The following is a 15623-nucleotide window of genomic DNA, read 5'->3' as shown; positions in this document are numbered from 1 at the left end:
AAAATCGCAGGATATTTTAAGGAATACAGAGGAATTATGGGATATTTAAAGAATTTCATGAATTTTGCGGTGCTTCAGAAACAATGCGTGATCTTCAGGAAATTTTATAAATAAGATTAAAATTTCCGGAAAAATAGAAAAATTAATGAACTTCAGGAAAGATACAAAACCTCACGGAAGTCCAAATAAAACAAGGATTTTTATGCGAATTGTGGATGTTCAAAATCTTCCAGAGAACCACGCCGCTACCTGATGACATATGCTAGTCCTAGATCCTATTCCTCCATTTTAGATTTTAAGATAAAGATCGTCTAACACAATAAACTGAACGGTACGAATTGCCAGCACAAACAAACTGAAACTAAGCAGCACGTGGTTGATCAAAAACTGTAATTTATTTTTGTATTATATAACAATGTGAATGTGTTAGTAGGAAGGCAAACTGAAGACCAAAGGTAAAATCGGAATGCTGTATGAAGAAAATACGCTCCTCTTTGAATGAGGATAAATCAATAGAAGAATATTACAGAACAAGATGAAACCTATGGTGTTTTGTAGTTTGAAAGCGTATCTTTCGAATGGAAACTGTTTGGTTTGCCGGTTTTGGCCGGTTTTTATGGTGTGTCGACGTGAAAAATGCGTATTTTGACTATAATATTGTTTATAACTTTGACAGTTATGGTCAGAGAGGTAAAGTGTGTTCGGGTCAAATGTGTGTTTTGTAATTGCGAATAACTTTTTTTGAGCAAACCTTGTTGATAAAATCGCGTCCAAAAAAGTTATTTAAAAAAACTGTTTTGGGGGGGTCATTTAAAGAAAACGTTCGTTAACTCGTTATGCAATCGTTTTACGAAGTTAGTGTCTTCAGCAAAGTTGTTTCATTTGATTTGAGCAAGTTTGTAAAAGTTTTAAGTTTGCTCTGCCCTTCTAGGTGGATAGATCAGCAATATCTCAGCAACAAACGATAGCCCTTTGAAAACTCTGCAACTTTTCTGAAGACACCATCCTTCTAAATTGTCGTTTACATACCGAAAAATAAAAAACGCACGTTTTGGGGGGTTTTGAACCACTGTGCATCGGAGAGATAGTAAATTTCGCCAAAGCACTCGACGCGGATCTGGCTGAAATGGAAGCTGTTTATCGCATTGGTGAGGAAAGGGGAGTCTTCATGAAGTTCAAATCAGAGGAAGCGATGCTCCATGCTCTGACATTCAATTCGGAGGATTTAATCTTCCATTATGCGAATGGAACGACGGCAAAGGTACGCATGTCGCATGCTGGTGAATTCATTCAATATGTGCGTGTGTATGACTTGCCACCAGAGGTACCCGACAACGAGCTGGATAAAGTGCTGGGGAAATATGGGAAAATTAAACGCATCATCCGGGAGAAATTTCCAACTGACCTGTGTTTTGAGGTATATACAGGGATACGCGGTATATATATGGATGTGAAGAAGGAAATCCCCACGTCATTACATTTCTTCAATCGCAAAGGAAATCTTTTTTATGATGGCAACAAAGATAAATGTTTTCTGTGCAAAGCGGACGGACACCGGAAGCTTTCCTGTGCCAAGCGGAAGGCTCGGAAGGAACCGGAGAAGCAACTGAAGGAAAAAGGAAAGCAAAGTGAAAGAAAACAAAACAGCAGCAGTACGTATGCTGGTGTAGTGGTGGAAGGTGCGTCGTTTGTCATTAGCGATCAGGAAACGGACACGGGGTTGGAGATGTTGAATGAAGAAAACGAAATGGACGTGACGACCCCGACGACCGACGAGAGTAGCGGAGAGCATGCAACGGGAAACGATGTTCAGAAGCAGCAGCAGCGATCACGATTCGGGTTCAATGAAAATGAGGAACAAATTCGGGAAAGAAAGAAGTTGCGTGCACGGGAGAAGACCGCTTTGTCGCCGCTTCGATCGCCACCAAGAAAAATCATATGATAAAATATGTTTGTATATAGGGGAAATGTCTCTAATGTTGGCCTATGGACCTAAGATTGGGCCCATCGCTAAAAATCTGCTATTTATCAATTTTATCTAGATGAACGCGTTATTGGGACGTTACTAATGCATATTTTTGGTTGCTATTGAAAATTTAGTCGATTGCTGAATTTAGGTATGGGCCCAAATTAGGGACACTTAGGCCGACATTACCTGCATTTCCCCTATATATATATTTATTTTTTTGTATTTTGAGTACCAAAATTGGTATTCTATGTTACTCGGCTCCGCTAAGTTATTTTTATAACATTTGAGCCTGCCAAATAAACGAACTGAAAAAAAAAATGGATGGCAATTGATGTCCGTCGGTGATTGGCACTAGATTGCGGAACAGAGACCGACGTTAAATAAAGAAAAGAAGATAGTTTCCTGAGTAATACTTCAATGAAAACAACAATGAAAGCTTGTCACACAAATAGAAAAAGCACCGTTGGGCACTTTCTGAAATATTTGAATAGTATAATTCCTTTGCAAACCCAAATAAATATATCTGCGTAAAAATAAATAAGAGTGATTTGCGGAGAAACCCGCCAGTATCGCACACAAAGTCAGTGCCTATACGTAAGCGTACTACAACGCGGCTCTTAAACAAAGGAGTAACAAGTGTGATACTATCACTGCTGGACTAGATCTTTGCTTTTCTCATGCATGGTTTATCAGAGAGGGGAAGCTTAGTAATCCCCATTGCCTGCCCATGACGCCATTCTATCGCGGCATGAGCCAGCAACGCTGGCCATAAACCCACCGTCTCCAACACTCCGCTATGCAGCATGAAATTAAGCCCGCCCACCAACAGCAAGGTGCAAAAACTAGCCAAGGGAAGGGCAATTGGAAGATTTTAAATTTCTATATTAAACATTAATGAACTGCCCAGAGCGTAAAATTATTGACTGCTAAGGCTGAGTGTGAAAGCACTGCAGTATTCAATCCATTGCTCTGTGCAGACCGTTTGTACAAAACGTTAAAGGACGAAGCAATGAAAGAGCCAACGACAACATTCAGTCACTCACGAACAGGCGACTCACAACGCTTGCCTTCGCTCACACAGCATGTAATTGAGGCATTTTTCAATAGAAAATGTACGCTCAGACATTCAAAACAAGTATTGGGTACCATCACGGTAGAATAAACGTGCTGACTGAGTGCTCGGCTGTCAGTGACTCGTTTTAAACGAAATCAAGCAACGATGTGACTGATATGCGATTATGGGTAGTTTAATTACCTCTCAATCATTCAGACTATCACGAGGCCGTGAATAATGAGGCAGATGGCAGTTCATATTCATATGAAAATGACTCATTGAACCTGACTGTTTTGCGCACTGATCACCAATTTATTGGTAGATTTTAATTCAATTGATACCGCATAAATCTTTACATTCTGTAGTTTCAAGTGGCGCCAATAAGTTTGAAATTCGTCAATAAATGGCTGAGCAACGATTTTTCAAACATTGCAAGTTTGCCATGACACATTTTATCGGAAGCATCGTGTTCGGAGAGTTAACAGCATCCTAACCACTCGAACTTCGTTTTACACACCGGGAAAGTAGTTTTTCCACATTTCTCGGCCAAATTGCTGTAAGTGATCCTTCAGCACTGTGTTAGTTGTTCATGGTGGAATATCATGAAAGCGTACATTCACTGCTTCATCTTCCACGTATACAGGAATTTTAAATTCCTGCTTGTCGATCTTCATTCTACGCTGGAGATTACGACTGTTTCGCCGTCGTGATGTCAACCATTTCGACAAAAACGAGGTTCCGCACCGAAGTCTACCACCTAGGTATTTTCGCGATTGGCACCCATTGTGACTGATAATAGTATCCATGGGAGAACAAAAGTAACACGTCTTTCGCACTCTGTATTTGGCTGTCAACTGGATAGTTATTTCAAGCTTGAAATCTTTCAAATTGGCTCTCCAGATCTGTTAGCAGATCATTCCAAATTTTGAACCTCCCGATAATTGTACCCCGCCTGTCCTGGAGGTACATGAGACTTTATAAATGGAAAACGGGCTGGGAACCTCTGCCATACAAAACTCATCAAAGCGAATCATCCCACTAACCTTGATAAATCGTGGATTGTTCTCGTACGCGGTTCGCAGCACGATGTCCAGACACTGAATGGCCGACATCGGCTTGTCGAGAGTGCTACCATTATTCATATACGTTTTCAGACAGTTCATGTCCAGCACGGCGGCTTCCTTCATGGCAACGGTGAACTTACGATCGCGACCATCACTTCGAACCTTTATCTCCTGTTCGTAGTGGTCGGCTTTCAGGCGCCGTGCGGTATAGGCATTTTTGTTACCATCGAAGGCAAATCCATGATTCGGGAACAACTGCTTCGAGAACTCGGCAAAGGCCAAGCGTTGCCATTTGCGAGAAGCGGGCGGTTTGATGTCCACATCGTAGTGGTATGCAGTGGAAATGATGCGATCCAGCAGGAGTTGGATATAGTTGACCTCCACTTGGATCACTCTACCGCGGGTGCCGTGCGCGTTTGGACGCATCAGCACAGGCAACAGGCTGGACGAATGAATCTTTTGCTTGTCAATCTTGATGCGGTTGAAGTCATCCTCGATCCGTTCGAGTGCGGCGGCATGTGCGGGTGAGGATGAGTGTGACGAATGTGTTGGAGATGGATCATGTGTTTGAACTGGCTGCTGGGGTTGTTGCTGCTGGGGTTGTTGCTGCTGGGGTTGTTGCTGCTGGGGTTGTTGCTGCTGGGGTTGTTGCTGCTGGGGTTGTTGCTGCTGGCGCAGTTGCTGCTTTTGCCTGAGATAAAAACGTAACAGACAACCAAATTTAATGCAATTGCTTTAATTGAAAAGAGGATATGACGTATGTCATACTTGTAGGTCAGTTTCCCTTGCTCAGGTTGTTGCGGCTGGCCCTGTGGAACCTGTTGTTCGCCAGGTCCCGGTTGCGGCTGCTGTTGATTACGTAGTTGTTGTTTTTGCCTGAGATAAACGAAACAAGGTTGTTAAAAAAACAATCTCCATGTGGTCAAACAGTTTTTGGAAATTCTTGCGAAAAACTCTTTTTTTTTAAATACATGAAGTCCCAGATAAATTTATCTGATATATTACCGTTTAGTGGTGCGTTACTGTCATTTAGATCTACCATCGAAGCTTAGACCAAACTACTTCAAACTAGGGGAACAGGATTGTTTTGTAATCAAAGGAACACATCTTAGTCCTTTTTCTTGTTATGCCTTGTTGATAGTGTCCATGTCGGCTTTGTCCATCGAGAAGTAACAAGCTGCAAAGGCCGTGAAGTCCAACTTAATTCCTAATTCTTAAAAATATATCACGGAATATCTGACGCAGCGTTTCGCGTGCCAAGTGAAAATCAAATAAGGAAGCAACGTTAACGTCGAGTGTCTGTAGAATGTCTGCTACAAACAGGGCCCTTGTCGTATCTCTTCGATTCCATAAAGGATCAAGGTGAATTAACTGGCACCGACTTTCGTAGCTTGGAAGGCGATGAGGATCCCTCTAAGGCAATCGTCGAAGGGCACACCAGATGAATCGTCGTTGAATAGATTCTACTCTTTGTACACTGTTTTGGTAATTGGGATTCCATAGTATTCTAACACCGACCGGACGAGGGAGCAGTAAAGCGACTTCAAACAGTAGATGTCCGTGAAACTTTTAGCTATCCTGAAAATGAAGCCGAGCTTTCTGGATGCCTTGTCGATCACGTACGAGATATGCTAGCTGTATGTGAGTTGACAATCTAAGATGACTCCCAGATCCTTAATGTGATTCACACGATGTACGTCAACGCCTTCTAGGATATAGCTGAATGTGTGATTACTGAACATTTTGTTGGATTTACAACCATGCGGTTCAGTTGGCACCAATTAGCAAAAGCGTTGAGTTGCAGTTGGCGAAGGTGGCAGTCAGCGATGGCTCGGATTCGGAGATAGATTTTCATGTCGTCTGCGAACGACAGTTGTGGATAGTCGAGGACGAAATTGACGTCGTTGAAATACACAAGAAATATCAACGGGCCGAGGTGGCTACCTTGCGGAATACCCGAAGTGGCAGTCGTCGATTGCAACGTTCAACTGACGATCAGATAGAAAGGATGCGAACCATCGTAGGAGACTGCCGTTTATGCTGAGCCTATCCAGTTTGGCGATCGCTATAGGATGGTTCAACTTGTCGAAGGCGGCTGATAGGTCAGTGTAGATGACATCTGTTTGCATATGGTCTGTCATACTCTCCGTAATGTACGAGGTGAGACACAGAAGGTTGGAAGTAATCGACCGCCCTGCCATGAAACCATGCTGGTCTTCGCTCAAGTGCTGCTTGAAGTGAGACTAATGATTCCATAACGACCAACTCGAACAGTTTAGATATGGAACACAACGATGTGATGCCGCGATATTTGTTTTTGCATCCCTTCTTATGCACTGGAAACGTTTCAGCTGATTTCCAGCAGGAAGGAAACACCCCACTGAAGAGGGACATTTCGAACAGGCTATCGATGTTTTGCTTGAGAAAGACGAAAGGAGCTCCGTCAAGTCCAGGCTTAAATAAAGACTTCAGTTGCGAAGCCGCCCTAGTTATCATAGCGAGGTCGATGTTGATAGCTGCCAAAGATTGACCAGACATTGGAACATTACTGGCTGCTAGAGAAACGTGCTCGTCAGGTAGGTTCTCATCCGAGAATACACTCGCCAACTTAGTTGAGAACAGACGGCAAATGTCCTGAGGGGATGAAGCTTTTCGCCGTTCAGTACCATAGTCGATGGAAGGCCAGACTCCTTTCATTGCTTATTCACATAATTCCAAAAAGTTTTCTGGTGAGATCGAAGCTTCCGTTGAACATCTTGTTGATAACGCCGATAACATTGGCGGCTGGTTCGTTGATACGCATGATTGATCCTCGCATAATGGTCCTTGAGTTGTAGGGTGTGATTCTTAGTGTATTTTCTTAGCGGGGCTCTTTTGGAAGACTTTAACATACGGAGTTCACTTGTTTGCCAAGGATGATGATTACCTTGTTTAGGAACTTTTTTCGGAACGTGTCGCTCAATGACGTAAGCCAAAATATGCGAGACCGTTTGGGCAGCTGCATTAACATCGGCAGGGACGAGTATCCTGTGCCAGTCCAAATTCGAAAGAAGTTCCCCGATACTGTCGTGGTCAGCATTTCGGAAATCGTAGGAGACCTCTAGGGGGGTGGAATTACCTCAGGAGTTTGGATGCCTTCAAGTGAAATAACTAAAGGATGATGGTGTGGAACAGTCTTTATCAGCGGAGAAACAGCCATAGACAAATGCGGAGCAGTATCCTGAGCGGTGACGAAGCAAAGGTCTAAGCTACGATTGATCTAATTAACCACGTGGTTGATTTGCTTCAGAGTGGAGATACTGTAATGATCCAAAAGGTTTACAGTCCCAGAGTGAAATGTAGAACGGTCGTGGTCTGGATACAGGAATCCACCGTAAGATGATCGCCCAGAAACTGCCGATAGATTGATAGACCGATAGATCGCCAATGATTATCATCTCGTCAGCAGCTGTAGCGATCTCCATTATAGCTCGAATAGACTTACTGTGGGATTCAATTAACGTAGAGTCGCGAGTTCGATCCGGAGGAAAGTAAACTACACACAAAAACAAAGTGCGGTCAGCGAGCTTACTGGCAATCCAAACTTGTTCCACACAATTCCATGAATCGTTTTCGATAACTTTGCCTTCAATCCAGAGCCGACCGCCATGAGAACGCCTCCACCAGTAGATTTGCAGCTGTTGTACGGATTCCGATCGCATCGAAAAACCTCGTATTCGGAACCAAACACTTGATTTGACAATGTGCGAGTGTCGAGCCAAGTCTCAGTGAGAGCGATGACGTCGAAGCAACGATCCGAAACCACTAAGCGATCAATTAGGTAGTTATTTTTCATCTACGTGATTCTTTTATTCGCTGTTCTCTAGTTTGACTAGGATTCTGATGCATCGTCATTATCGGTGTTATTGCTTGATTTTGTTTTCGACCGACAAAGGAGTGCGCCTTTGGAAGGTGTTTCAACACTTCGAAGGGTAAATATAAAGAGCGGGACCTTTCAATTAGACTCGGATCCTTGCGATAAAGGCAAGAATGACAACTGTATCAAAACCGAATACTTCATCATTTCTTAATAGTGATGGAAACTACAATGGAAGGACATGAGGTATACCACAATAGATCAAATAGGTCGCAGTGGATTTACTGCCCATAATCGCATATCAGTCCCATATGGATATGAAATCAAGCAAAGATGGGACTGATATGCGATTATGGGTAGTTTATGTCTCGAACAGAGGAAAAAAAGTGTACAGTGATAGCTCGCGCATTGCTTTAATTTAAAAGAGAATATGATGTATGTCATACTTGTAGGTCAGTTTTCCTTGCTCAGGTTGTTGTGTCTGGCCCGGTGGAACCTGTTGTTCGCCAGGTCCCGAAGATGGTTGCGGCTGCTCTTGCTGCTGCTGTTGAAGGCGTAGTTGTTGTTTTTGCCTGGGATAAATGAAAAGGGTAGTAAGTAGTTGAAAAATAATGTATCCATGTGCAGTGCGTCAAACAGTTTCTAGAAATCATTGTTAAGTTGTTAACTCGAAAACCCCTTTTTTAATACATGAAGTCCCAGATAAATTTAGTTTAGAAGTATAGCTTGCGCATATAATAAATGTGAAATTTGGTCGGTAATATTCGGTTCAAGATAATTTTCTTGCACAATCTTGATTTGAGGGCATACGGTTGTGAGAAAAAGTGGCTAGAAGAAAAATAACCCCTCCATCAGTGAGCTTACCAGTGCTGCAAAATATCTCAAATCATAGGATCTCAGAGGTTCATATTTATTGATAAACATTATAGAGCGGATGACGTGAAGCCAACTGGCACAACAAACCACGACCGTTCTATACAAGCTTCAATAAAACTTTAAAAAAGTAGAAGGGTCTGTGCCTAGAGGCACGAACGGAAGCTTGAAGAAGGACCGCTAGTGGACGGAACAAATGTGAACATTTAGTTCTTTTAATTGATCAATTATCAATTATCTTAACTCTTTCCGTTTTTTAATTTGTAAGCGTATCAAATTTGTAGTATTTATTTCAAAGAGAAAGTTGATGAAGAGAATCCAAGGGACTGTCAACTTGAGTATTTTCGATTCATCTACCCGACTTTAAAAGGTGTATTATGATTTTTTTGTTATTTATGAATTTTTAAGTTTTGTGCATTTTGGTATTAAAGTGCATTCAATTCACCCCTCACAGGATTTCCTTCCGAATTATATGAATGGGGCGGGGCGGAAAGTATCGTTTGTGCAGAATATGTAAAAAAGGAGGTACTTCGAGAGATTGAACTCGTGAGAGCTAATTTTCTCACAAATTTGATTTTATTGGCTTTCTGGGGACTGAATATACACCCAAGGCGAATTATTCCCACTTCTCTCAAATTCTATATGGATTTTTAATACTTCCTACCAGCGTGTTCTGGAAAATGGTCGGACGATGATTAATCTCACCAATACATTCGGGCCTACAATTCCACACCTTCTATAGAGACCAGGTTGAGCCTTGATAGCTAGCTGCTTGCGGGAACTGATGACCTTGACAAATGTCCAAATAATACTCTTAACAAATTTATGGTGGTCCTGTGAAAAGGACCGTTTTGTAGTGATGGTTGAGTAATGCTGAGCTGAGCACGACGAGCTACTGATTCCGATCCTAGCCTAGCAGTGGGACTTCTTCCTCCTTCTCTATGGTTGCTCATATGAGCTCTGCAGCTCGCTACTTGCAGGCAGCCTTTCGTTGTTGTTGAAAGCACTCCTGCTGCTGTTGGATTGGACACCACCACTTACGGTGATTGAATGAGCACCGTTCAGTGGGACCGCATCGAATTCGCTGTTTTCAGACATTCGGTGATAATTTTGATCACCATTGCAACAGTTGGACATTTGGTATTTTTCAATAGTGACCTATTGAAAATTAACTAAGTGTTCATTTTAGCAGATTGGTAGATAAATTTCCAATCGTTTGGCTTGTCTAGCAGGCTTGCAATTGCTCATTACAGCTAAAATGCTATTTTTCGTAATTATGAAACAATGAGATAATAAAATGATAATTTTTATTCTTAAGATGCAAGAAGAGGTGGTGAAGTTTGTGTATGACATATAAAATTTATCAATTTTGCTTTCAGAAGGTCTCAACGAGCGATTTTATGATCGCTGATTGCTCGCTCATCGTTACAGCTAATCGCTAGTTGTGACCTTCTGAAAGCAAAATTGGCAAATTTTATATGTCATACACAAACTTTACCACCTCCTCATCCATCTTACAAATAAAAATTATCATTATAGTATCTCATTGTTTCATAATTACGAAAAATAGCATTTTAGCTGTAATGAGCAATTGCAAGCCTGTTGTTTAGAATTAAAATCTATCTCTTTTCGTAATGCTGTGCATTTTGGTTTTTTGAAATTGCGTGGATTCTATAGATCCTGTGGAGATCTATCTAGCCCTGATGTATGTGTTGGTAAAGGAAAAAAAGGAAACTTTGCGGGAGACGATGTCTTAAAACTCGAAAGCAATTTTGTGAAATATGAAGTAAAACAAATCCTAGCTAGTTCTGCATGATGATTTTGTTTGATTTTATTTGTTTGTGAAGTCGCCGGGAAATAGCTCGCTGCTTGCAGGCAGCCTTTCGTTGTTACTGGAGAGCAATTTTCAACGCCACACGCCGAAAGCACTGCTACTGCTGCTACTAATTTCGACGACCGAACACCACCACACAGTGGTGTGGTCGTTGGGAGCGTGTGGTTCTGAGTATGGCGATGAGTGTGCAAAATATTACGGAATTCCATCCTCCCTATTCGCACGCGCCCGAGGATCGGAGGCGAATGCCACTTCGACTTGTTTCGTCTACTTACTACTCTCTGACGACTGTGCTGGGGAAGCAGCATATGCATGTAGGTAATTGGTGGATTTGTTAGTTAATTCGACGCTTTTGGACAATGCTGGACATTTACCAGTTTTTCAATAGTCTCTTGTTGAAAATCAACATTCGGAAGTATTGTTTTCGATGCGTAGCCATATTTCTGATGGATTGGTGATAAAATTATTGAAATTGGACCAGGGGCAGCTGAGTTATTAACGTTCAAAATCTTTCTTAATTTGTTACATGTTCCAGTTTTGGTTTTCACAAGGTGTACCCCCATATAGAAATCAAAGACGGAGTCCTACGTCAAAATGCAATGTACGTCGTCATTTGGCGATATTGACAAAACAGCATTCGTCACTCACTCAAACTAAAGATTATCTTCAAGGGAAATCATTTCAACTAGCAGTGACGAACATGTGCAGTTTTTGTTATCATTTAAATTTGTAACGGAACTAAATTAATTAAGCAAAATAAATCCATGCAGTTGTCAAAGCGTACTAGTATCTACGTTGGTAACAGCCAAGATAACTAATTGGCATTATTAACAATTCGTTCGCTGCATACAGCGTAAATATTTACGATTTTTTGACAAAAATCAGTTAATCAAGGCAGATCCCGACGAAGTAGGTCTCTTTTTCTCATGCACGTTGTTTTCAAAAATCAAAATGTCATGATTACCTGTGATTTGTCAATCATGTAAATATTTACACGTTGTGTATTGAAGAATTGCGCAAGGTGACTACATATACTATACCACCGCTCTTCGCATGTCCGTCCCATAGCGAAAATCGGCAGGCCGAGAAAATCGCGTTTTAAGTTTGCTTCGTACCATTGATTCTTATGTGATGGGACAACCAATGTGACTGTCTTTCCAAACGTTTTCAGAACAAAGTTGATGAGTTCTTCTTCTTCTTTCCTTTATTTAACGTCGGTCTCTGTTCCGCAATCTAGTGCCAATCACCGACGGACATCGATTGCCATTCATTGACGGCAATCGAATGTGCAGGAAGGCAGCTTCCACACCTGCGTGGGATATCGCACCCATTCAACATACATGGGCCGGGACCAACGGCTTTACCAACCGGTGAACACTCGTGTTTATTTCAGTTACCATGGAGACGTAATTTGTGATTAGCCCCGGTCCCTTTCAAATTGTATCATTATTTATGAACGGCCTTATATTTGAAATGACGTTTCACATTCATCTAGTGATGGCCGATTTTCATTCGAATAATCGTTTAATCGATTAACGAACCGAAAAGTAAACTATTAATTATAAATTCATGATCATGTCGATATATGCATTAACATCTCCACAGGATCATCACCGATCGTTTCAAACATGTGCTGCACTCTCTCTGGTGGAAAAATGGCAGCACAGCGAACAAAAAATAATCGATTAGTTGTTAATCGAGTAATTAAAAAATGGGACATTTCTGATTTTGGTGTGATTGTTTTGATAAAAATGAGCGCAAAATTTCATCTCTTCCGAGGGGGCAGCAAAATCACAAAATTAACTTGAATACGGGGGGTTCTCAGGGTGACCAGAGATTTTTATGCCTCAGAAAAATCCCACCGACCTCGGTTGGGATTGAACCCAGACCCATTGGGGTGTTAGAAAGCAGTCACGCTTACCACTACACCACCGGCGCCGGCTGCAAAGTTGATGAGTTCATCCAGTAATATGAAAATATGGGTAATTAGCAACCATTTGCATTGAAAAACTCAGTTTTGACAAAAAACGACTATGGGACCGTCACGCGAAGAGCGGCAGTATATACATTATATGTATATACATATACATATACTGTATATACCCACCATGGAATTGCGTTTCTTTTGACAGATCCAGAGAACTTCGAGATTAGGGCGTAATTCGTTTTGTAAAAACCTCGTCAATCGCCGATTTCTCGCGAATAAAAGCTCAATCTCGAAAACTAATGGCACAATCAGGTATATGATGGATTCCTCTATCATTTGGTATAGTTTGTTCGCGATATTGAGTTTTTATTTACTAGAAATCGGCGATCAACGTGTTTGTGCAGAGATGAACCAGCCGATGGCTGAAAGTCTCTTTAATAAAGAAAGATAAGATACGATAAGACGTGTTTGTTTACAAATGCTTCTTCTTCTTCTTCTTGTTCGCAATTCAAGCTTATTGCTTAGCGCATATTAGCTTATTGCGTGCTCTCAACTTAGTATTCTAAATGCTCTTCCACAGTTATTAATTGAGAGCTTTCGATGCCAATACCAATCCATGAATTTGTATATTGTGTGGCAAGCACAATGATACTCTATGCCCAGGGAAGTTGAGAAAATTTCCAACCCGAAAGATTCTCTCGACCGGACTGGGAATCGAACCCGCCGCCTCCGGCTTGGTAATACCGTGCCTTTACTGACTAGGCTATGAGGCCCCTGTACAAATGCAATTACGCTCAAATCTCAAAGTTCTCCGGAGATACGTGTATTTCGTCTACTTCTTGATAGGGTGGCCAGACCTACCGATTTACCGGTAGTCCTACCGATTTTCGGGATGCCTACCGATTCACAGACGAACGGTTAAAAACTACCGATTTTTCACTTTTCCTACCGAGAATCACAGATTTTTAGTAATCTTGAAAAATGTTCAATACCTATGTTTTGTTTTCCGTGTAATCAGAATTAGCATTAAAATTATAAATATTGATTTCGACACGTTTGAAGCAGAAGAACTGAAGGACAGTGTATTGTTGTGGAGAAAGGTCCCCCCCCCCCCCCCCCGTTCACAAAGGTTTCAAGTATCGAGAAAGCCTTCTTAAGACGGCCTACCGATAACTACCGATAATGAAACAAATAATCTGGCCACCCTGCTTCTTGCAGACTTCATCAGTGCCAAGTGCTCAACACCACTGATAAGCAATTATAACGGAATTAAAAGGAAATAAATCACAAATATGTGTATGGCTGAATATATGTATTACGTTGGTGCTAAATGTATAGAGAACACGTGGATTTTTTTTTACCAACATTCGATAAAGAAAAAGTAGTGAAGTAAAACCAAAAACATCAAGTCAAGAAGACTGGCAACTCTTCCATTTTCTCATACACGCAGAAAAATTGATTTTTGTTTCAGGGCCAAATGTATTTTGTTATTGATTCATATAGGCCCTGAGCCAAAAATATATCCATTTGAATTTAAAAAATCATTTCTCTGCGTGTACAAATGCTATGAGACAGGTACAATCGCGTCTCAAAGGTAAATGCTTCGAACGAATTTGATAGCAAAGATTACATCCTCAGAAGAAGGGTTTGTGTATTTGCTCATTTTTCTATGCGTTGCTTCCACCTTCACTCAAGTGCAGTGCTACTGTATCTGTTTCTGGCAAAGTTGCCAGTCTTCTTGATTTGTTGTCTTCGGTAAAACGATGATCAAGTGCATCTTTTTCTACTTTCCAATTAACAGAAGTATTTTTCATCATACTTTCAGTACCTGTAAAATAACAAATAATACATAAAGCTAAAGTCAAGCTGAACATTGCATTGGGTCCTAAGTAACATTGACAGATTCTCTTCGTCGACTTTCTCTTTGTATCTTCACGGCTTTGAAAAGACATTCCCAGATATTTTCAGCACACATACCGATAAAAGAAGCTTTACATACATAACAAGTTATTAACGAAGGAGAAAGTCGATGAAGAGAACCGATCAATGTTATTTGGGACCTAATGCAAGGTTCAGCTTGAAGTGCGATTGTGTCAGTCATATGTTTTCATCAGGAAAGTATTCTACCATAGTCCATTCTACGTGCACGAGTATTGATAGTCCGAAAGTGAGGATAACAATAACAAACCAACATTTTTGGCTTGAGCGAAAGTGAGGATAACAAACTTTGCACGCAAGTGTGCGTGTTATAAACGTCAGAAAGGTCAATGGAAGAAGATTTCCAGATGTTTATTTTTCAACAATATTTTTGAAATGTTACCACTTTAAATATTACTCAGTTTGTTCTGGCCACAAACATAAATTAGGTTGATTCCAAACGTATTCCATGTTTGAAGTCATGTGAAATCAATGTTTAAAACAAAAATAATGTTACGTTTATTTCAAAAATATTCGTGTTGAAAATAAACGTATTTATTTTTGTTTGGTTTGACAGCTATGCGAACAATAATAAATATGTTTATTTTCAACATGCTTCTCATGTTTAAAATAAATATACATATTTTGAAATTATTTTAGTAGTTGAGTGCAGGGTAAAGCAAAATAAAACGGTTTGCAAAAAAATGAAAAAAAAGATCTTCGGGCAGGGCATCTTAATTCCTGCTCTTTTTCGGGTGCGATTAAGGGTGAGCTGTGGGTATTGGGGTTCTGGTCCGGGATGCGATGACCCGTCGGGAAGGGTGTCCGGGGGTTCCAGTTCAGTGGAACCGGTGCAAATTTGTGTTATTAACGTCGTAATGCCGTTTCTGCCTCGGTTTCTGCCACTGGTCCTCATACCGGTTTCTTTCTATGTTCGGTGTCGGAGGAGGATCCGGAATGGATTCGGAATGGATGGCCGTTTTCTGTTGAGGTTGAGCAAAGCTGGGGCAACTTTTTCCGAATGTAACAAGAAGGAAATAAAAAGGCATGACACGCTAAAAACCGTTTACCCAACCGTTTATGTTGAAATAAACATGTTTTTGAATTTTATTCAAACATAAATATTTTA

The 15623-nt window shown here is 41.0% G+C and overlaps 1 protein-coding gene across 2 annotated transcripts in view; it reads right to left on the bottom strand.

Annotated features, from left to right (window-relative positions):
* Positions 1-15623, bottom strand: part of AGO2 (Argonaute 2) — a 44568-nt gene that overhangs the window by 15499 nt on the left and 13446 nt on the right. For both annotated transcript variants that reach the window (XM_065235726.1, XM_065235727.1), the window contains 3 exons: positions 8390-8515; positions 4856-4963; positions 4067-4778 (listed from right to left, as the gene is read on the bottom strand). In XM_065235726.1, the coding sequence (XP_065091798.1) occupies positions 4067-4778; positions 4856-4963; positions 8390-8515 (946 nt within the window). The remainder of the gene's footprint in view (positions 1-4066; positions 4779-4855; positions 4964-8389; positions 8516-15623) is intronic.

The sequence above is a fragment of the Ochlerotatus camptorhynchus genome, unplaced genomic scaffold (genome assembly GCF_037179485.1).
Source record: "Ochlerotatus camptorhynchus isolate MF236.1 unplaced genomic scaffold, CSIRO-AGI_Acam_v1.1 ptg000503l, whole genome shotgun sequence".
NCBI classification, from domain to species: Eukaryota; Metazoa; Arthropoda; class Insecta; order Diptera; family Culicidae; genus Ochlerotatus; species Ochlerotatus camptorhynchus.
The sequence above is the reverse complement of the archived record's forward strand: the minus strand, read 5'-3'. Positions and strand labels throughout refer to the sequence as shown.